This window comes from Dipodomys merriami, unplaced genomic scaffold, assembly GCF_024711535.1.
Source record: "Dipodomys merriami isolate MVZ:Mamm:240054 unplaced genomic scaffold, mDipMer1.0.p SCAF_10, whole genome shotgun sequence".
NCBI classification, from domain to species: Eukaryota; Metazoa; Chordata; class Mammalia; order Rodentia; family Heteromyidae; genus Dipodomys; species Dipodomys merriami.
Genome location: NW_027202271.1, coordinates 41,269,658 through 41,291,334, shown reverse-complemented (window position 1 = coordinate 41,291,334; position 21,677 = coordinate 41,269,658). Strand labels below are relative to the sequence as shown.

The following is a 21,677-nucleotide window of genomic DNA, read 5'->3' as shown; positions in this document are numbered from 1 at the left end:
CATAGTGTTCTTTCCTCATGAGGGACCTTGGTAAGTTTAAAAAAAAAGGAATTGATGAATTTAGAGTGAGCATAATGTAGAATCTCCTTACTCTGCATTCACTTCTTAGTTCTGTTAGTGATTAGTCATAGGAATTAGGGCAAGCTGCTTAATCTCTTTCTTTTCTGTAGTTCCTTTATGTATAAAATTGGGAATAAAAAATATTCCTTTCTCATAGCTGAATATGTTCTATACCTCTAAGCCTAGAACTCCCTTAGGTGGTAAAGAATCTTGAACTTAAGATCCAGCCTTGATATGTACTGATTTCAAGGCCAGCATGGGATGCTTTGTGGGACCCTGTATCCAAAAAATTTAAAAAAAAAAAAGTGTGTGTGAGAGTGTGTATATTTACATATATATACATATGTATGTCTATTTATAAATACATTATATATATATCCAGATAAATAGATATCTATATATCTACTTACCTCAGCTGCTTCTATGAGGCTTAATTTAAGTAAATTAATATTCTGTCACATAACTTAGAATAGTAATGTTCAAATAATTGCTTTTGTTAAACAGTAAAATTTCTTTCAACTTAAATGGCAAAACATATTACTTGCTCCAAATAGCTATTACTATTTATATTAATTATCTAGTGAATGAATTTAAATTAATATTTTAAACTAAAATTTCAAGGGTATCTAAATATATTATGAGTGTAGAGTAATTTTGTGTCTTGAATGTGGATATTTAATAGTGGAAATAAGCTATATTTCTTACATAGGGTTTATTTGTAGCTTTTGATTTGTAGTGTTAGGAATTCAAAACAGAATCTTTTAAGCTATAAAGAAATAAACTTTCCCATTCTGAATATATTACAGAGAAACAAATTTTAAGTAACCACTATATTGAAATACTTGTAAATGCATTTTTTACTTCCTTTGCATTATCTTTTGTCCTAGCTATTTGCTGTTTTAGAGAAGAGAAAATACTGAATTTTTATTGTAGTTTTTTAATCAGCATGTAGAACTCAGATTAATTTTTGTTTTCTGCCTTGTAGTGATAATTTTAAATACATTGTAACTATGAAAACAGTATTATGCTTTGTCATAATATGCTAATTAACTTGTACTGATAGGAAACTGAAGCTTCAGAGAAACTGCGGATAGAAAAGAATAATTTAGAGATACTAAATGAGAAGATGGCAGTTCAGCTAGAAGAGACTGGAAAGAGATTACAAATTGCAGAAAGTAGAGCTCCACAGCTAGAAGGTGCTGACAGCAAGAGCTGGAAGTCAATTGTTGTTACAAGGTAGGAACAAATAGTGTAAAATTGTACATAGAGTTTAATCAGTTCTGATTATGGGCATTGTTGGCTTTAAAGTTGATTCTGTACTATATAACCTACTTTTTTCCCAGATAGAGCTTGTTTGCTTATTTTAATATAATACTTTTATTCTTTCCAGCATTGCCCAAACTATTTTTAAATGTGTAGCTAGTTTTGGTGGGAGGCCACAGAATGGAGCAGAGCTAGGGGTAGGCTAAGGCCTTTGGAACTAGGTATGCAACACAAAGCAACCACTTAGACCTGAACTTAATGCGGCTGTCTCCTCCACATCCCTTCTGCATGCTGTTTTTCTCTACTTGCAACCTCAGCTTCTTGAGTGTGTTCATTTTTTACTCCAAGTATAAGCCAGAAACAATTGGAGATAGAGAAGTGTAGATTTAGGGAAATCTGGAAATCAAAAATCAACAAAGTCTTACCTCTGTCAAGAAGTTTCTGCTCAACAAGTGTGATGATACATTTATCAAATTCAGGTGCCATTCTTGCTTATGATATTGGGGAACACCTAGATCTTCTACCTTAATTAGTGCATCTGTGATTTGGGGATAATTGTACTTTACTATTATCTTTTAATACTAAATATGCAGCCAAATGGTTGACTAAGAAACAGGATTTTTGCCTCTTTTAGCATAATAATTTGAGCTTTTAAATCAGAGAAATTCTATGCCATGTCTGTAAAATTTTTCTTTATATTTTTAGAATGTATGAAACAAAGTTGAAAGAATTGGAAACTGATATTGCCAAAAAAAATCAAAGCATTACTGACCTTAAGCAGCTTATAAAAGAAGCTACAGAGAGAGAGCAAAAAGTAAAGAAATACACAGAAGACCTTGAACAACAGGTATGTTAATATAAATTTTCTTTATAATGTATCATCAGACATGCTTTGCCTTGTCTAAGAAATGAAGTAACTAATTTCACTACTTGAATACCCACCTAACCTGATGGTTTATACTCTAATCACCCTTTTTTTAAGCCAAGAACTGTAGATCATCATTGACTTCATTCTCTCATTCCTTACGTTTTTATTATTGTTGCCTCAGCCTGTATTTTCAAACGTATTCCACATCTGACTACTTCTCAGCAACTCCATCACTAGCATCCATATATGAGCCACTACCTCAGATCTGCAGAAATGCAGTCATGTCCTAACTTGTGTCTCATGCCCCACTCCTGCATCACTTCTTCAAACACTAGTCTGTTCTCTACATGGTTGTCATGTAATACTTGTAAAGCATAACAAAAATTACAGCAGTCCTATTCTCAGAATCTTCAAATGGTTCTCCATCACCCTAGAATAGAACTTCATAATACAGTTCTGCCTAAGCCTGTAAGTATGGGCAGGCATGTTCTTACAGCTAATTTTCTTGCCAAGTCTCTTCTATTACCACCTTTTCCATTATTTAGTGTTTAAGTTAAATTAGCTTTCCAGTCCATTGAATAAACCACTCATTTAAGCTTCAAAGCTGTGTACTTGCTTCCTGAGTTTGGAATACTACTCATCCAATATTCTCCTGCACTTAATGTCTTGCTTAAATGGAAGCTTCTCAGGGAGACCTTCCCTAATCTCTACTCCACACAACCTTCCATCACACTCAACCTTCTACACATTGGCACTGCTGTCACATCACATCTTATTTTATTACATGCTAAAGTTACCTGTCTTCTCTAAAAATGTACAAGAGTTTGTTCACTGCTCTGTCCTCTGTAGGACAATCCCTGTCTTGAAGTAGTTAAGTTCCTTGATGATTATAGAATGAATGGCAAATAAAACACAAATGTGATTATTTCATGCTTATGAATACACAAAATTTAATAATATTTAATATAATAAATAATTATTGAATATTAAGAAATAATGATTGTTTAATATGATTGTTAAAAATATTGTCCTTGTTAAATGTATTGTTATCATTATTTAAAATTGTTTAAATTATTTTCGTGCTAATCTTTATAGTGTTTTTATTGTGCCCAAAGATTGAGATTCTCAAGCATGTTCCTGAAGGTGCTGAGACAGAACAAAGTCTTAAGCAGCAGCTACAAATTCTTAGGTATGATACATGTTCATGTGACTACTTTGCCTTTTTCTGTCCTTTTTATCATTTTTTCATTGCTATAGCTGAGACTAGCATATTTTAGTCGGTTTTGTATTTCATCCTTATAATGTCATTCACATTCTCTAGCTACTGTAATAAGGGTAAGCCCAATGCAATACAAGTTTCCAATTTGTAATTTAGTTTAAATTTTGCTAACATGGAAAGAAATAAACAATGTCTTCCCAGAGGAAAATACTTATGAAAGAGCAAAGAAGTAATTCTTTACTTCTGGGAAATGCTGTTTACTTTTTTAGGAAGTCTTTTTTTTTTTTTATTGTGAAAATACCGTACAGAGGGGTACAATTACATGAGCAAGGTAATTGAGTACATTTCTTATCAAGCATTGTTGCCTCCTCTTTTGTTTCCCCTTCCCATCCTTTCCCATCCCCCACCCCAACCTGTGCCAAAGTTGTAAAGTTCATTTTTTGACCTAACGTCTTGTACATCTCATTGTTGCAATGGGTCCACCTGTATCCCTAGTTAAACAATTTGTTTTTTCCCTTCCCCTCCCCAAATTATACCAACATCAAATACAGTGAAAACAGGGGTTTTACCGTGGGGGAGGGACATACAAAGCAACAAAGAAATCATCTTATAAATATGTTAGAAACAATAGCAAGGCTGGGAAGGTGGCTCAGTGGTAGAGTGCTTGCCTTGCATGCCTGAGGCCCTGGGTTCGATTCCTCAGCACCACATAAGCAGAACAACAACAACAAAAAAGAAACAATAGCAAGAAAAAAACCATTTGAGTTCTTATCTTGGGGTTCATTTCACCTAACATCAAATTATCTGACCGTTTCTGCTTGCCTCAGACATATACTAGTTATTGCAAATAAGGGAAACCATGGGACCTATGTTCAGGAAATTACTCCTAAAAAACACATCATTATGAAAAACAAGAGTTTGGATTCTATGCTAATGGGAGGAATTGAAGCTTAAACATTTTCCTTGTTAAATACTGTATGTATTGAATACTGCACATCAGTCACTTATAAGAAATGCCTATGTTCAGAATAAAAGCCTGTAGTTCTTTGTCAAAAAAAAAAAGGAAGATAAAAAAAGGAATGCTCATGTGTTTTATAAAGCAATATCTGTTTTACTTGTGTTTCTGTTTTTAACAAGCCACCATTGTATTCTAGATTAGCAAATAGTCAACTGGATAAAGAAAAAGCAGAATTAATTCATCAGATAGAAGTTAACAAAGACCAGAGTGGAGCTGCAAGCACCATACTTGGTAAAATATTTTGTAAGACTTGTTAACTACCCTAAGTTTATTAATTAGGGATTGCGCTTTCTGTTGTTTAAATTTCTGATTCTTATAAAATCGAATCACTTATATGAAGTTTTAGAGCTGTCATCTCTCCTTTACATCTCTAATTAGTTGTTTATACTAAGTAGCAAGTACATGCCCATGTTCGTTTTATAGATTTAATCACAGTGCATACTAAATCTGTTGCTTCTGATGTTTAAATAGGCTAGTTTTAATCCCTCTGAACATTTTTTTCTTAAATGTTTATCTCTTGCTGTTTTTATTGTTACTAATTTTAAAAACTACAGCTCATATTATCTAATTTTTTTCTATTAAAAATCTGTTTATTCCCATTCCTATTTAGACACTAATCATTCTCTTCCAGTATGCATATTTACACATACCTGTATATATATATATATATATATATATGTAATATATACATATGTATAAAGTATATATGTGTGTATGTATATATACCTGTGTCCTTGTTTGCAGGTTTTGTTGCCAAATTCATGAGCCCTAAAAATCAACATTTAAGCTGTTTTTTAAAATATATGCAATGAAAACATTTGAATATAATTCACATGTTTCCACCTGAGGGTCCAATAAGGCAGTGCTTGACAGTCTTGGTTCAGTTTTCATAGACATGATCCACAATGGGCACCACAGCAGTCACTAGATCTGGGGCAATTTGGAAGGGGATTGAATTTTGTTAAAGGGACAGCTTCAGTAAAGTCACTTAACATTTTTTTTGGGGGGGGTCCGGTCATGGGGCCTGAACTCTGGGCCTGGGCGCTGTCCCTCAGCTCTTCAGCTCAAGGCTAATGCTTTACCACTTGAACCACAGCGCCACTTTTGGCTTTTTTCTGTTTACTTATGTGGTGCTGAAGAATTGAACCCAGGGCCTCATGTATGCAAGGCAAGTGCTCTACCACTGAGCCACCTTTCCAGCCCCAAGTCCCTTAACATTTTTGAGCCTTGTTTTCCATCTTGTAATATAGAGACTACCAAGATGAACTGATGAGCTGATTTTAAGATTTAAGATAATTTGTGTGAGATGTATTTATCCATGTATGTTTGAATACTACTCTCCTCTAGGAATAATGATTTGATAATTTACTAATTGCTTCTGCCAATAGTATAGGCTATAACTAGTGCAAATAAATAGGATATACACAATATATTAATTATATATAGGTATACACATAATATACAAATTATAAAATATAATTTATAGGATAAATTATATAGTATATTTTATACATAAGATTCTATGCACATAAGTTTATGGATATTTTCTTGAGGATGTCACAAAACTGGACTCCTACCATACTTCTAGTTTATTGGCTTTTTTTTTTTTTTTTTTTGTCGGTTGTGGGCCTGAACTCTGGGCCTGGGCACTGTCCCTCAGCTCTTCAGCTCAAGGTTAGCCCTCTACCACTTGAGCCACAGCTCCACTTCTGGCTTTTTCTGCTTATGTGGTGCTGAAGAATCGAACCTAGGGCCTCATGCATGCAAGGCAAGCACTCTACCACTGAGCCACCTTCCCAGCCCGTTTATTGGCTTTAACAATTTATCATGGACAGCTTTTTAAACTATCATAGACATCTTTTGAAGTCTATGAATAAATTTTTCTTTTAATCTATATTTTATTGCATTTATATAACTGAGCAATTTGCCTTTTGATACTTAGTAAAGATGCAAATTTCTGATATTATAAAATAACTCTTTAATGAACTTCCTGAACTAATTATGCCATTACTTGATAATTCAATGGAAGTGCAAGATTCTGCCCTACAGAATTATAGCAATTTTTTGCTGAGCAGTCTTTGACTATTTCATATGGTCATTCATTATCTTACCATGTCATTCCAATCTACTTCTAGTATGTTGTGTAGTGTTGACATTTGAACTCAGGACCTTACATTGCTAGAACAGTTGCTCTTCTGCTGAGCACCCTCCAGCCAATTTTTGTACTGGTTAGTTTTGAGATAGACTTTTGCTTCCCCAATCACATAACTAGACTACAATCTGCCTATTTTAGGTTTCCCATCATATCTGGTGTTATAGGTGCACACCACCATGCCCAGCTTCTATTGTTGAGGTGGAGTTTTGTAGACTCTTCCACCCAGGCTGATCTAAAACCAAGATACTCACATTCTCAGACTAATAGAAAGTTTGGATTGCACCCAGCCCTGGGTTGAGAAGGCATCTCAAACTTTTATGCTTAGGCTGGCCTTGAGCCATAATCCTCCCATTTTCAGCTTTCCAAGTACCTGGGCAAGAGCTACTGACACCCAGCTATGTGTTGTGGTACTAGAGATGGAATTCAAGGCCTCATACATGCTAAGCATAGTGTTCTATTTAAGCCATGCTCCTGGCCAAATGCCAAGCCCTTTTGCTTGTATTTTTGTTTTGGGGTTAGGGGTCTAGATAACTTTGAACTCACTTAAACAGCTGATTCTTCTTCATCTGCCTTTCTAGATAGGCTTGCATGACCATGTATGAGTGTATGAGTCATTCATATATGCTTTTAGTAGACATAATGCTAAATTCTTCATATTGTATTTTATTCCAGTAGTCCTGTAGGATGAGTAATGTTGAATACTAAGCTGTCCCCAGTTGAATATGTAATAAATAAGTTATCCCCAAGATCATGACAGCTAGGAAGTGGCCAACAGCTGATTAAAACTTAGGTGAAACTTGAAGCTCCTTCCTGTTCCCTACTCAATCACTATTCTACACTGCCTCTTTGTAGTTAAGTTGAAATTTATCCAGTAGCAGTCATGTGTACGGGACTAGAAAGTAAAGACTTGTTGGGAAAATTCCCTAGCTTTTCTAATTTTGTTTCTTACTTATTTTTCTTTTCTGTCTCCAAGTTAAACTCGGGGAACCATTCCATGAATGCCTTAATACTAATTTGAGACAGGATAATTTTGCCTATTATTTTTTCAAACTTTAGCATTCAAAACAACTTACCTTCAGGGTTATACAGGATGACCTGACACCTTATACGTAGGATTGAGTGTACAGACATATGGAGCAAAGATGACATTAAAACACAAGGTTTATTTCATTGCTAGTTCTTGCTATAAAACTGGAAGTATATTAACTTGGGGGGAGAGTCCAAGAAATGAAAATCTTTTTCTTATACTTGTGGATGTATCAGAGTTACACCTTATTTGTGTGTCACACCACTTGTCCTGGGTGTTGTGCCCATAGAAATTGAAAAATGAATGTGAACTGACCTATTGCTATGTTGAGGAATTTACCTACTCTGCCTTTCTTTTGCTGTATATTTATGTTTGACAGACTTTACTGGCTGAAGCATTTTTCTGTAAAAAGTAAGAATTTGTATTATGTAAAAAATTAGACTTATGTACGTTAGTATATATGGGATAACTTTTCTGTTGTTGCTTGCCATGGAATACTATACCTAAAAGAGGTTGTACATAGGATTCACTTTCTGAAACAAATGCTAACACTAAGCTAATAATATGTGTATGCTTCAAAACAGAAACCCTTCTCTTAAAGTTATTCAGGGTGAAAAAATCTGTTTAATTTTTATAATGTTTTGGCAGGTGCTGATCAACTAAAAGAAGAGATAAAAGATCTAGAAACACAGCTAAAAGTGTCAGATCTGGAAAAGCAACATTTGAAGGTAATTATTTGTGTTCATTTTGTGAAAACAGCTGTGGAAAACTATTTTTATGATCAACATCTTTGAGTTTAAAATAAATATTCTAAAAAATTGTAGATTTACACTTTTTAGGTAGAATAATTTTAGCTTAATATTAACAAGGTTGTTATGTTCGTCTGTGATAAAAGCTTCTTAAATAAGACCTAAAAAAATTCTGACAAGACAAAATAGGATTCAAGAGTAAATTTATTTCTTAATTAACAAATATAGTTCTTTACAATTTTTAAAATACTTTTTGAATATAAATTTAGGAACTTGCTGGGAACAGTGTATGTCCAGATGCCTAGCTTAGGCAGAAGTCCCATGGTTTTTCTGATAAGTGTATAAATAAAAAGTTGGTCACAATTCATTAAGTATTAAGTGTTTACAAAGAAAGTATGATGAAGGCTTAACAAAAAAGTATTGAACAGAATAACTTCAGGGTTATAAATATCCAAGTCTCTTGATTGTCTCTTTCATGGCACCTGGTATGCTTATCATAATCTAGAGTTAATAAATTTTAAAGACTAGAACAGAACGAATCATTTTTAGGCTACTTATACTGTACAATCGGATAATAGTAACAAAATCTTAAGAAAATACTTATGCCTATAGTTATATAATTTGGCTTTTATGTTCATAACTATACTGTTTAATTCACATTTAAAGAATGTATTCTGGTATATAATTTTTAAAGATAATCTGTTCCTATTAGGATGAAATAAAAAAGCTCAAAAAAGAATTGGAAAACTTTGATCCTTCATTCTTTGAAGAAATTGAAGATCTGAAATATAATTATAAAGAAGAAGTGAAAAAAAATATTCTCTTAGAAGAAAAGTTAAAAAAACTTTCTGAACAATGTGGAGTTGAATTACCTAGCCCTCTTGACGCTTCTGAACAATCTGAAGGTGAAGAAAGTCCTGACAATTTCCCTATGTATTAAGGATCGCATATAAGTATAGTTTTATTTGTTTTATAAGTTAAATCAGGTTTTGAAGTAGAGAATTTCCTTCTTAATACCTTATACCTTGACTTAAATGGGAGTTTTAGTAATTAGAATTAAAAAATTTGAAGACTTCAGAATAAGTTATAGCCATAAAACAGGCAGTGAACTATCCAAATTTGTCTACATTCATAATGTCTTAGGTTTTAAAAGTATGAGGAGAAAAAAAATTGGAGTTTTATATATTTTTAACTTATGTATGTGTTAAGATTCTCAGATCCTATCTATAATAATAAAATATGGATGCATTGACATTTATATACATTAAATTATAAGGTTAAGCCTTTGTACAGGTTTACTGATCACTATATTTTTCTGTATAGAGGTTAAAATTAATCTGTAGATTTAAATAAATATTTGAATATGTAACTTCTTTGAATGGTGGAAGACGCTGGTATGTTTTCCAGAGAGATAGGAGCTTTGAAAACGTAGCAGAATATTCAAGATCTCAATACAAAGTTAATTTTAATTGTATTTCCATTTTATATTTCGAGTATTATATCTTTGAGCCTACCAAATTTCTGTTTATCTATTTTTGAAAGTTGATTGAACAGACATTTAGTATCAAAAGCATAGTGATATTTGTTCAGGTTCATGTTGACAGTAACTGGTTTTGAATTCATGTAAGTCTCGGAAATTGGCCAGCATAAACCAAGGTGATGGCGATGGACCTAGAAAGAAAAAAGGTGTTAGCTTTGGCCTTTGTCTATAAATATCTTTATTTGCTTAGAAATTATTTATTTGGGGTACCTACTATAATCTGCCATACACTGTAATGGGTCCATTTTTCTTCTATCACATTATGGTTTCCTTTTGTTGTCTATCTTCCCCATTAGAATGTGAGCTTCATGAAGGCATACATTGTTTAGGTCACCTTGGATGTCTAGCACCTGGACACATGCCAGGAATATAATCTGGACTCCATAAAAATTTAATAAATAATATGTTGTTGCAAACAGAAAATAATGTGGGTGAAGAGACATTTTTATCAAAGGGACCATATCATGTAGCAACATGGTATCTTTTGCTCTTAATGTAATGTGTTAAATGTGTTAGAACATACAGGAGACAGGGCACAAATTGTAATTAATTCGTTCTATATGAACTGTCACTTGACACACTCAATAAATTCTGTATCAAGTTAGTTTGGGAGATGGTAAATTAAACCAGTCATAGAACTTCTCAGAGAATACAACAACATGGATTTCTAAGGAGTGATATGTACCATTACTTTTAATTCTGAAATATATAGGATGCAACCAATGTCCACCAAATCATCACTAAATGATACTATTTTAGCATAAAACATAATCCTAGAACTTAAGAAACTGAAGTGAGAGAATCTAGAGTTCAAAACCAGTCTGACACCTAGTCAGGCTCTATCTCTAAAAAAAGAAGAAAAAAGGAGAGGGAGAGGGGAAATGTGGTGGCACATGAAATAAGGGAATTATATTATAAACCAAAATTGCTACAATTGTCATGCCACTCTTTATTATAAAGTACAAATGACAACATACCCAAGCACAAGCAATCTTTTGCATTACCTTAATTAAACAGCCATTACTGCAGTGCCATACAATTCCTTCAATTTTACCCTCTCTGCAACCTTCAAACCAGGACAAGAGGTCACTGTGATTCAGGGCAGGCATATCTCTTATTTGAAATGCTCCATGTGGTATAAGAAAGTGCAGTGGATGTTTCTTGCTTCCTAACCCTAAATAGTGAAATTTGCAATTAGCTATATTCATTCCAAACAAGATCTCAGAAAGAAAATGTACCTCTCCAAATTAAAAAAAAAAAAAAAAAAAAGAAAAAAAGCATCTTTCAGAAATACAGTTAGCAGAAACTTTCATTGTTTTGTTTGGAAGAAAGAATAATCCAAGCACAAGAAGTCCTGTTTTCATTCAATGTGGCATCCTAGGAAACTTTCTTTAGGGGGGTGTATGTGGTTTTTAAGCTGACCTTCTGAGTCAGTTATTATAACTAAACAAGAAAAAGGTTTCGCTCACCATATGGGTTTCCATTCACATTTGTTCCTACAAGTTCCAGGGTTTGCTCTAAGAGATCTGAGAGTGGCACTGCACTTATTTCCAAAACTTCAGGCTCATCAGGATGATGCCTTAGTACCAGGGCAACTTCAAATTCATAATTAACTACAGAGGAATGCCAGCAATACTGTTTGCTGTTTTTCTCTACTGGTACCCAACCTATCATAAAAAGAAACAAAAATATTATTACAGAGGCTTTATTTGAATTGAAAACATGGGTAGTTAAATTTTAGTTGTAAATCTTCCATGTTTTCTGTATCTCGCATACACTTTTAAAATCAGGAAAGTTAACACTTTTATTACATTTATTTTCAATCATAAAGGATTCATTTTTTTAAATTGTGTTGGGAATTAACCTGTTAATTATTCCTCTTCAGAGTGCTCATCTTTTACTAGTGAATTTGCCACAATTCAGTAAAAATTGAGCACCATTCTAAGACACAAAATTAGCTTCTGTAAAATCAGGTTTTCTCTCTAGCTTCTCTCCAGTTTCAGAGAAAATGGGCATATTTAGTAAGTGTCCTACAATCTTTTGAGTTGTTCCAATATGTACTAACCTAATAGATTACATGTTTATTAAACAGTATAAGCTATTCTAATGACCTTCATTACTCATCCCTGACTACTACAGTAGCTTCTTTGCTGGTCAGGTAGGCTCCAGTTCAACCCACCTTCTCATCATAGTTCTAATTCTATTAAGTTTTGTTATACTTCTGCTTTATGATCATTATTTAGAAAAAAACAACAAAAAAAACCCAACAAACTAAAATTCCAGTAGACTGATGGAATGCAAGGGTCTTTATGATCTGAGCCCATTCCATACTTATGACCTCAACATTTATTAACTGTTACAAGTAACAGCTGGTAAAATGTATCCATCTTAGAGAAGATTCTAAACTGAAGAGGACATTCAAAATATGAAATGTTTTCATGTAATCATCATGCATATAAATAAAATAAAGAACCACATTAAAATTGAATTCAGTGATTTCTAATGAAGTGGAACTTTTATTTTTTATAATACTAAAATTGCATTTAAGAAGCAATTTCATGTTACCAGGAATGTGACCATTTTCATCAGGCACCAGATTCCCATTCAGTTGTTCTATTTCCTTTGCTGGGATCCAGCACTCTGGGACAGGTTTGAAATCCTCTTCCACATTCCAAAGAAATTCTAGAAAGAGAATTTTACTTGTGACGACACTTTAAAAAATAGAAAAGGCTGAACAGATACAGATACAAAGGTAAAGTAGCCAAATGAAACCTCAGAATCAGGTATGACACAAATATTCTTTGTTCTCACTACTATGTTCCTGACTAGTGTTAAGAGTGTTGACATTTAAAATTTCCAATTAAACACGTCATCATTTATATGCACTACAGTCTAACTGAAGTGGTCAGTATTCCATTATGTCTAAGTTTATCCTTAATATATAATAAACTACAAATATATATGTTTATATATGTCTTTGTTTATATAGATATATATTTATAAATATATAGGGAGAGATAATGTGATTATATGTGTATATACTGTGTATAACAGGCATCTTAATGTAGTCATTAAAATTACTAATTCAACTAGGCTATGGTGGCTGTAATACCTACTCAGTAGGTTGAGCTATGAAGATCAGTGTTCAAGACACTCCTGTCAGAAAAATATCTCTAATTCATCAGCAAAAAGGCTAGGTTGGAGGTATGGCTGAAGTAGTAGAGCATCAGGCCATGAGTGAAAAAGCAGTGAGATTACCAGGCCCTGAGTTCATGTCCCCCAAAATACTAATTTCCTTTGAAATTTAAAAATTCCAATTGTTTCACACTAAATCCAAATACATTTACTTATATGTTTTAACAAGATAAATTCATACTTTAACAGGCACAGAAATGTTAGGAAAGTATTTTAAAATACTTTTTAAAATACTCATATATAAAACCATTCAGTTACCATCTTTTTTCTATTACATGGATATTCAAAAGGATAAAATGTATAGAAGTACCAGAGCAATAGGTAAAACACAAATTTCAGCTAGTATTCTGTAAAGTTTAAAGCAATATCCACAAACCTTTTGTGTTCTCTTTGGAATGTTGAAAATTTTTAAATCTTTTTTCAGCTTGTTTGTTGGGTTTTCTGTCTAGTCGAGCCCAAAGGTATGGCTTATCTAAAAATGTAATAGAAAGAAAGTATAAGATGCAAACAAAATTTATATTGAGAGTTTAAAGCAGAATATTCCAATAAACAGTAGTTATCTCTTTAAGAAAAGAAGCAGTCATAGAAGAGAAAGGGAAATACGCAGTCCAGGATATGTAGCACCTAGCAGAACCTATTGTTATGAGAAGACTTGCTTTGTTTAGTGATAGGGATGAGTTAAAAAGTTAAAACATGATCCTTTCATAAGAACATTCAATGTTCATTTTGCTAAGTATTTCGTCTAAGTATAGGAAGCCTCCAGTATAAAAAATGAGAATATGAGCCCAGCGCCAGTGGCTCATGCCTGTAATCCTAGCTACTCAGGAGGCTGAGATCTGAGGATCATGGTTCAAAGCCAGCCCAGGCAGGAAAGTCTGTAAGACTCTTATCTCCAATAAACCACTTAGGAAACCGGAAGTGGTGCTGTGGCTCAAGTGGTAGAGTGCTAGCCTTGAGCTGAAGGGCTGAAGGACAGTACCCAGGCCCAGCATTCAAGCCCCCCGACTGACCAAAAAAAAAAAAGTATTACACTGTTCTGAGAGTTAATTCTGACAAATCTGAAATTAGGCTATTTACATTCCCACTGTTGGTGGGAAGGTAAAATGGTATAACCACTATGGAAAATTCCTCAAAAATATCTGACCCACTTTCTGGATTGAGACCAGAAAAACTGAAAGGCAGCAGCACTTCAGGAAATACTCAATGTACCCCTGTTCATCTCAGCATTGCTCACAATACCCACAAGACAGGAACAATCCAAATGCTCATCTGTGGTGAGTAGATCAACAAATGTGCTATAGAAATACAGTGTAATAACATTCAGCCCTTTAAAAGGAATGAAATTCAGAGACATGCTAACAATGATAATCCTGAGAACATCATGCTAAGAAAAACAGGCTAAATGCCTATAAGTAGTCAAATTACTAGATAGAAAGAAATCTGATTACAGGAGCAGAAAGAGATAGGGTAAGAGGAGTAGATAAGAAAGTTCCCAGAAAATGAAGAGTTATAAGCTGGTACCAATGGCTCACCCCTATACTCCAAGCTGCTTAAGAAGCTGAGATCTGAAATTTGGGGTTTGAATACAGCATGGTCAGGAACAACTGTGAGATTCTTTATATCTCCAATTATCTACCACCAAGCTAGAGGTGAAGCCAAGGCTCAAATGGGAAGAACATCAGTCTTGAGCAAAAAAGTGAATTGAAAATTCACCAGGCACTGGTAGCTCACGCCTAATCCTAGCTACTCAGGAGGCTGAGATCTGAGGATTGGTTCAAAGCCAGCCCAGGCAGGAAAGTCCATCAGACTCTTATCTCCAATAAACCACTCAGAAAACCAGAAGTGGCACTATGACTCAAGTAGTAGAGCACTAGCCTTGAGCTGACGAGCTGAGGTACAGCGCCCAGGCCCTGAGTTCAAGCCCCACGACCAACCCCCCAAAAAGAAAAAAACTCAGAGGTGCTGGACATTAGTGGCTCATGCCTGTAATCCTAGCTATTCAGGAGACTGAGAACTGAGGGTCTCGGTTCAAAGCCAGCTCAGGCAGGAAAGTCTGTGAGACTCATCTCCAGTTAACCACCAGAAAAACTACAAGTAGATCTGTGGCTCAAAGTGGTAGAGTGCTAGCCTTGAGCAAAACAGCCCAGTTCAAGTTCAAGCCCAAGTACTAACACCAAATGATAGTTTTGGAGTTCTGGAGACTGATGATGGTAAATCGTATCCCAACACCACTGAGTTGTACATGGTCTTATGACAAAGATGTAGCTGAGGGCTAGTGGTCATGCCTATAATCCTAGCCACTTGAAAGGCTAAGATTGGGAGCAACGAAGTTTGAGGCCAGTCTGGCATACAGACAAAACCCCTTCCTTAACAGTAGCTAGGGACAGTGGCTCAGGCCTTTCATCCAAGCTATATAGGGGGCTGAGATTTGGGACGATTTCAGTTCCAGACTTCTATGCAGAAAAGTTCATGAGATTCCATCTTAAAGAAGCTGGACATAGTGGTGTACAGCCATTTTCCTGGCTATGACTGGAAGATCACAGTTCAAACACATGCCTTGAATACCTCTGAGCCAAATTCAAACCTGAGTTTGTAAGCTCAGGATCACCAAAAACCAAATTGGTTAAGATGGTAAAGTTTACTATGTATATTCTACTACAGTTTTTTAAAAAAGCATTTGAGAAGACATTTTTCTGATACAAAGACCATGTCCAGATGCTTATGGTAATGTCATTACCTAGGTAATATCACTTTCTTTTCAATGCATTTTCTTCTTAATAGAAATAATTACTGTTTGACCTATCTTTTTTTGTCAGTTGTGGGTCTTGAACTCTATCTAGGCTCTGTCCCTTAGCTCTTCAGCTCAAGGTAAGCACTCAACCACTTGAGCCACAGCGCCACTTTGATTTTATGGTGGCTTATTAGAAAAACAAAAATCTCAAGGACTAGATCTCAGCCTCTTGAGTAGCTAGGATTACAGGCGTGAGCCACCCGTGTCCAGCTTGACCTATCTCTTTTAAAGCACATTAAAATGAAAATAGAAACATGGCCAACAGAAATAGGAACAGGACTTGGATTATGCAATAAAAACAAGCTATAGAGTCAGGCAAAGATAGATTCCATTAATAATACAGCCATAAACTATATGATGTTGGACAAAGTACTTAATTTAGCTGAGACTCAATTTCCTTATCTGTGACATGGAAAAGCTTCTTGTGAATTAGAGAAAAAAATTCAAGAAGGATTTATAATACTTCCTGCCATTAATAGACAAAGTAAACTTTACCTTTCCTTCCCCAAGAGAAAAACACAATGATACAGTAAATATAATTGTGACCCTTTCTGTTTTACTCCTGAGGTTTCCAAAGTTTTATGAAGAATTCAGATGTATATAGCTTGTAAAATGACTAAGAAAAGCAAGTAGTATTTATAAGCAAACATTGTAGTTTTGTTTTACCTTTGTAGGTAGTAACATAACAACATGTTCCATCCACTTTTTCTGTTGGAATTGCACTGTGTATATCTGCATCTACTGCTTTGTTGCTTAGAGTTTCAGTTGCCAAAACTTTAAATGGCTTAAAAAAGAAAGAGAAACTGGTTTAGGATAGACAGTCTCTGTCTTTGCGCACATATTCATACCTTGTTCAGAATTTCAGTACGTCTAAGAGATCACCTGCTGTACATCTTCTAAGACAATTCAAAAATACTATTTTCTGTGTGCCTTCTCCTCTTTCTATATTATCACCATAAGCCAGATTTTCCACACAGATTATTTACAAATTTCTTCATCTACCATGATTACCTAACACCAGGAACCAGTGCAATGCTGCATTCCTAGCACAGGTGTTTGATGCACAAAATCATAAAACTTTACTAAACAGATGAAGCACTGCCCTCAACAGCCGGAAGTATAGAAGAGAGCAACAATGTACCCACTTTTGATGAGATTGCACTTTAGAGGTATAGAGCAGAAGTAAAAGGCATAATACATTAAGTGTAACAAGCCTACAGGGAAAACTGTGGTAAAAGAAAGACAGGGATGACCTGCTGTTTTACATATGGTGGACAGAAAGTCCCCTGAGAGGCAACATTTGAGCAGCTTTGAAGTGAGGGAATATACAATGTATAAAAATTTGAGAGAAAAGGCCTGAAAGTCAGAAGGTTTAGCTCCTGTTTGAAGAATGCAAGGCAGCCATTGTGTTTGGAGCTGAACGAGGGTAAAACCAAATCATCTAAATTATCCCATGGGTGGCTTTTGTGGCTTAGCGAAAGTATGCTTCAATCACAATTTTAGCATTTCAAGAATAAATCCAGTAAATAATGCACAAAGGCCTCGTCTCTTTTGTAAATGCCAGTATTTTTGTTATTTACAAAACTTGTTTTTCAAATAAGATTTAGTTCAGGTGTTACCGTCCTTCCTCGGGGCACATTTTCAGGGAACAAAGATGATAGACTGAAGATGGCTCATTTTTTAACCTTTGCTCCTTGCAAAGCTAAAATCTACATGCTAACTAGGTAAGTTAAAACATGCAAAAGTATAAGCAAGAACTCATCCATAATCTCATCATTGAGAAACTAATCACAAATAATCTTTTGGATTAAGTCTTTTTTCAGTGCCTTTTTCTCAGTATAGCTACTATCAATTTCTATTCTGAACATCTCTAAAGAAGCAAAAATTAAAAAAAAAAACTTTCTGGATTACTTGTACCATCTGCTTTTCCTCTCACATAAAATGATACTGTTTACCTACTAGTTCATATCTGACTTACTGTGATTGCTTTTGCATCTATACCTAAATACTTAAGATCACAGACTTTAAAATCACCTTAACTCCCCAAATAATTCTGTCCTTGATTCAGTTTTTACTTCTAAATGTTTAGGTTCATTAGAAAGTTAAAAAAAAAAAAACTTTTGGAAGACATACCACATGTATCAAGGGAAAATTAAACTGATGCTTCTTATCATTAACAGTGAATTCTTGAATAGAGATTACAGTACTGCAAACCTAAATTTTTGAGCTGTATCAACTGTATAGGTTCAAATGTATTTATTTACTTTCAAAACATCCAAGACAATTTAAGAATGCCTCTCTAAAACAAATTTACACGAAGCTTCCTTTTGACAAGTTTTCTTCATAGTTATAAGATATTCCCACAAAGTCTACTGAGCATGAGTCTTTTACTTTGATTTGTATTCAAAACTCTTAACTATAATGTCGATCCAGAAGTCAACAAATTTTGAGCATCTAGATTGTGAAATGCATTCTCTCAGCTAATACAAGTAGAGTATAAAAAAGCAAGATTCACTGGAACTTCCAGAAATCTATTACTCCCTAAGAGGGCCCAAAGTGGTCCACTAGGCATTTTTACTCTACCCTTTGATACCATTTCTGTTCTATTCTTTGCACAAGTACTCAACATCTGAATCTGACTTTGCTTTACTCATGAAAGAAAAAATTCTAACATCCGTGCCAATTTCTTTTTTGGGAATTCTCATTTCTGGGAAAATGCTTCTTTATTAGTCTGAAGTAACACTGACCTTACAAAGCACATTATACATACTGGTTAATATAGAGTATAAGATGAATAAAGTGGAAGCACTATTTCAAACAGAACCAGATATAGTAGGAAACTTGCCCCAGTATAGTACTCACTACTTTTAATATATAACTGAATGGGGACTTGGACTTGTTGTTCATCTACAACAGTGGTATTAGGGATATTCTCTGATGACAAAATTGAGGTCTGGGCAAATGGCAACTTTATGTATATTTGAATTAATAAAAGCTCCTATAAAAGAGATTACTATGGGCATAGAATTCTTAATGAATATAAATGTTCCTTCCTTATTTACCACTCATTTCTACTAATATAACCAAAGGATGCCATAAGATTGAGTGGTACAAGAAGTTCTGTACCTGTCATCGAAGACCTAGACTACTACTGGAAAAGCAAAACATGTATGTATGAAAAATAACAGGTAGTCAATATCAAAATCCTAAAATTTTTGGATAGGGGAAGCCACTGGTCTAACTGGGGAAAGCACTTGCTAGGTTAATTTCAGGCTTTTATGGAGGTCTGACTTGAAAAACAAAACACAACTTGATCAAAAATACAGACAAGCATTGAACTTGGTATGTATAGGATAAAATAAACCTTAAAAACAAAGGACTTTACTTTGAAGTTAGAGAGTAGACTCAGCCTAATAAAGGGAGGCCTTAATTACAATCTGAACACTATGCTATTATAATAATGTAAAAGTATTCCTAATTTAGGAGAGGTAAGAGTTTATTCTTCCTAGCTAGGAGTACTTTTACATGGGAATATCCACCCTCAATATTATAAGAAACCATTATCGAGCTGACAATGTTTTGTATGGGTTAGGTTTATTCTGGCTTTGGATATTCCGACATTGGATATTATCTACAGGGTTTTCAGTAGAACAAGTAATGCCAATTAAGCAGTGCAGTAAGCAGACATGAAATATGAAGAGCTTCTAATGAAGATGATAGCCGTAGAAGGGAAAGATCAGATGTTCAAAGTGAAAACATCAAAGTTAAATGGAAAGCTGGCATGAAATGACTCCAGGGTTCATTCTTTGATGGAGGTTCTAGAAGCTGGGGAATAAAAAAAAAAAAAAGCAAAACAAAAAGCAAGCAAGCAAACAAACAAAAACACTGAGCACTTTGGGCCTTGCAGGCCAGGAAGGCCAGTGGTAAAGGTGAAGCTGGTGAAATTGATTACAAATGCACGTGGTGGTGGTTATCATCTGAGTTGGATACACCCAACTGACGGCTGGACGTTGCGCTGGCGGAGGGCTATTTGTTAAAGAATCACCCCGATATACGCAGGTTACTTACTCAACCACTAGCATTGCCAAAGAGTCCAGTCTGACTATTTAAGAGCTGATCGCCCCCCCGACCCCCGCCCCGACACCCACCCAGGAGGTGCAATTCACCACGGAAGAAAGACGTTACTTGAGGGATAGGGTGCACATCTGCGGCGTAAAAAAAGGTCGCTGGCTCCCATCCCCACCCCAAATGCTCACAAGGCTCCTTCTTTACATCTCAGCAACAAGAAGCAGCTCAGGACGCAGGCGCCTCACACCCCAACCCAGCCCGGCCCACTGGGGCTCAAAGGCGCCCGCATCGCCCCGGGACTCGGTACCTGGTGTTCCCTTTTGGCCGAGGGTTCGTCTATCACCTCCGTCACAAACACACAGGGCATTTTCCGCTGCACGGAGCCCAAGCGTCGCATCATGGACCCAACAGGCAGTACCGACAGACGCAGCTCCCGGGACGAACGAGGAACAATCCTGGCCTGGAAGAAAAGTCCTGAACAAGCGTGCTAAAAGCAGGCTCTTCACCAGAGGTCCCAGGCACCGTGACTGACTTCCTCAAGGGCCAACCACGAGCAAGGGGCGGTGACAGTGTCCCGGAAATGACCGCCTGGCCACGGAGCTTTGTGGGAGTTGTAGTTCAGAACGGAGGCGCCAGGGCCTGATTCCTATGAACTTCCCTCCCCTTCCTCTCCTCTGGGGTTGGATGACAGAAACAGCCAAGATCCGTTTCTGGTTGAATGTATCATCTGTTACCAATAGTAACCGACTGATGACACATCGGTTAACCAGTAGTAACCAATGAAACTTTAGAAAATGCCAAGTTGTAAGCGATGAGACACTTGATTTAACGCCTTTAAGGAGCTCTTGCTGCTTCTTTTTTAAATAAGTTCATGGAGGACGTACTGGAGAGGTCCAGAAAGAACAATAGAGATAATTCCCTGACCCCAGAAGGAAAACAAACAAAAACAAAAATGAAAAAAAAAAACCACCAAAAACGGAATTCCCTGGAAGAATGTTAGAAAAATGCTACAATGAATACACCAGAGAGAAAAATAAAGTTTACCATATGGTAAAAAGTAAGTTTAATAACAATGGATTAGCCTCGGATCTAGTAGACCTCAGACTAAAGTTGTAAATGGATTTGACTTTACCTTGTCCCCTGCTTGGGGGGAAAAAGCCTAATTCTCATTTCTATAATTATGCTGTTACCATAAATCCAACAGTCCAACTTTTAGACCTTTTGAAAACTATCTCACCTGAAGGAATCTATATATCCATAATTTTCCACAGGAAAACACACCAAAATTTTAACAACCTCCACAAAACCCCCCAAAACCATAATTCTTGCTCTGGAAGCTCCAGAAGCTTCTAAGCATTTTTAGAGACAAGCATCCAGTAACTTTTTTGCTCCCCAGAAGAATCCCAAAAAACAACAAAAAGTCAAGAACTAAATACTTTTGCAACTATCAACTGTCATTTCTCAAACTGTCATAGAATTTTCTAGGTCCAGTATTCTATCATTTCTCAGAAAAGGAAATCTTCCAGAACATTCTACTTGCATTTTGAAATGTAAGTAACAGGGCTAATTATCTCTCAGAAAACACTATTTCTATATTTCAGTTTCCTCATTTCCTGGAACTTCTTAGGAAAAACAAGATTCCAAACTAGGAGAAAGACACAGGATATATTCATAGTTGTAAACCACACTCCTACTCTGATAGGGAGCAGCCATCAGCTTTACAT

The 21,677-nt window shown here is 35.4% G+C and overlaps 3 protein-coding genes across 8 annotated transcripts in view; 2 read left to right on the top strand and 1 right to left on the bottom strand.

Moving 5' to 3' along the window:
- The window catches only part of Cep290 (centrosomal protein 290), a 67,815-nt gene extending 58,516 nt beyond the window's left edge, over positions 1-9,299 (top strand). For all 4 annotated transcript variants that reach the window (XM_069989461.1, XM_069989469.1, XM_069989477.1 and 1 more), the window contains 6 exons: positions 1,124-1,296; positions 2,029-2,170; positions 3,307-3,380; positions 4,565-4,659; positions 8,259-8,338; positions 9,072-9,299. In XM_069989461.1, the coding sequence (XP_069845562.1) occupies positions 1,124-1,296; positions 2,029-2,170; positions 3,307-3,380; positions 4,565-4,659; positions 8,259-8,338; positions 9,072-9,299 (792 nt within the window). The remainder of the gene's footprint in view (positions 1-1,123; positions 1,297-2,028; positions 2,171-3,306; positions 3,381-4,564; positions 4,660-8,258; positions 8,339-9,071) is intronic.
- Rlig1 (RNA 5'-phosphate and 3'-OH ligase 1) lies at positions 8,546-20,672 on the bottom strand. Its single transcript, XM_069989564.1, has 7 exons — positions 20,261-20,672; positions 16,552-16,669; positions 13,471-13,566; positions 12,465-12,581; positions 11,369-11,566; positions 10,904-11,073; positions 8,546-10,030 (listed from the first exon to the last, which is right to left on the bottom strand). Exons 1-7 carry the CDS (start codon positions 20,351-20,353, stop codon positions 9,842-9,844), a joined length of 981 nt encoding a protein of 326 aa, XP_069845665.1. The 5' UTR covers positions 20,354-20,672; the 3' UTR covers positions 8,546-9,841.
- CUNH12orf50 (chromosome unknown C12orf50 homolog) overlaps positions 20,278-21,677 on the top strand; it is a 24,719-nt gene continuing 23,319 nt past the window's right edge. The window contains exon 1 of one of the 3 annotated variants that reach the window (XM_069989559.1): positions 20,278-21,010. The gene's annotated coding sequence lies outside the window, so the exon portion shown is untranslated. Of the gene's footprint in view, positions 21,011-21,049; positions 21,504-21,532 lie in introns of those variants that run through there. The other 2 variants (XM_069989555.1, XM_069989547.1) reach the window with 2 other exon arrangements.

Coding starts and splice junctions, on each gene's coding strand:
- Rlig1 (XM_069989564.1), bottom strand. CDS start 20,353: ATGATGCGACGCTTGGGCTCCGTGCAGCGGAAAATGCCCTGTGTGTTT. Junction 13,567..16,551: donor TTATGTTACTACCTACAAAG/GTAAAACAAAAC, acceptor TTACATTTTTAG/ATAAGCCATACCTTTGGGCT. Junction 12,582..13,470: donor TTCCAAAGAGAACACAAAAG/GTTTGTGGATAT, acceptor TTCTCTTTCTAG/AATTTCTTTGGAATGTGGAA.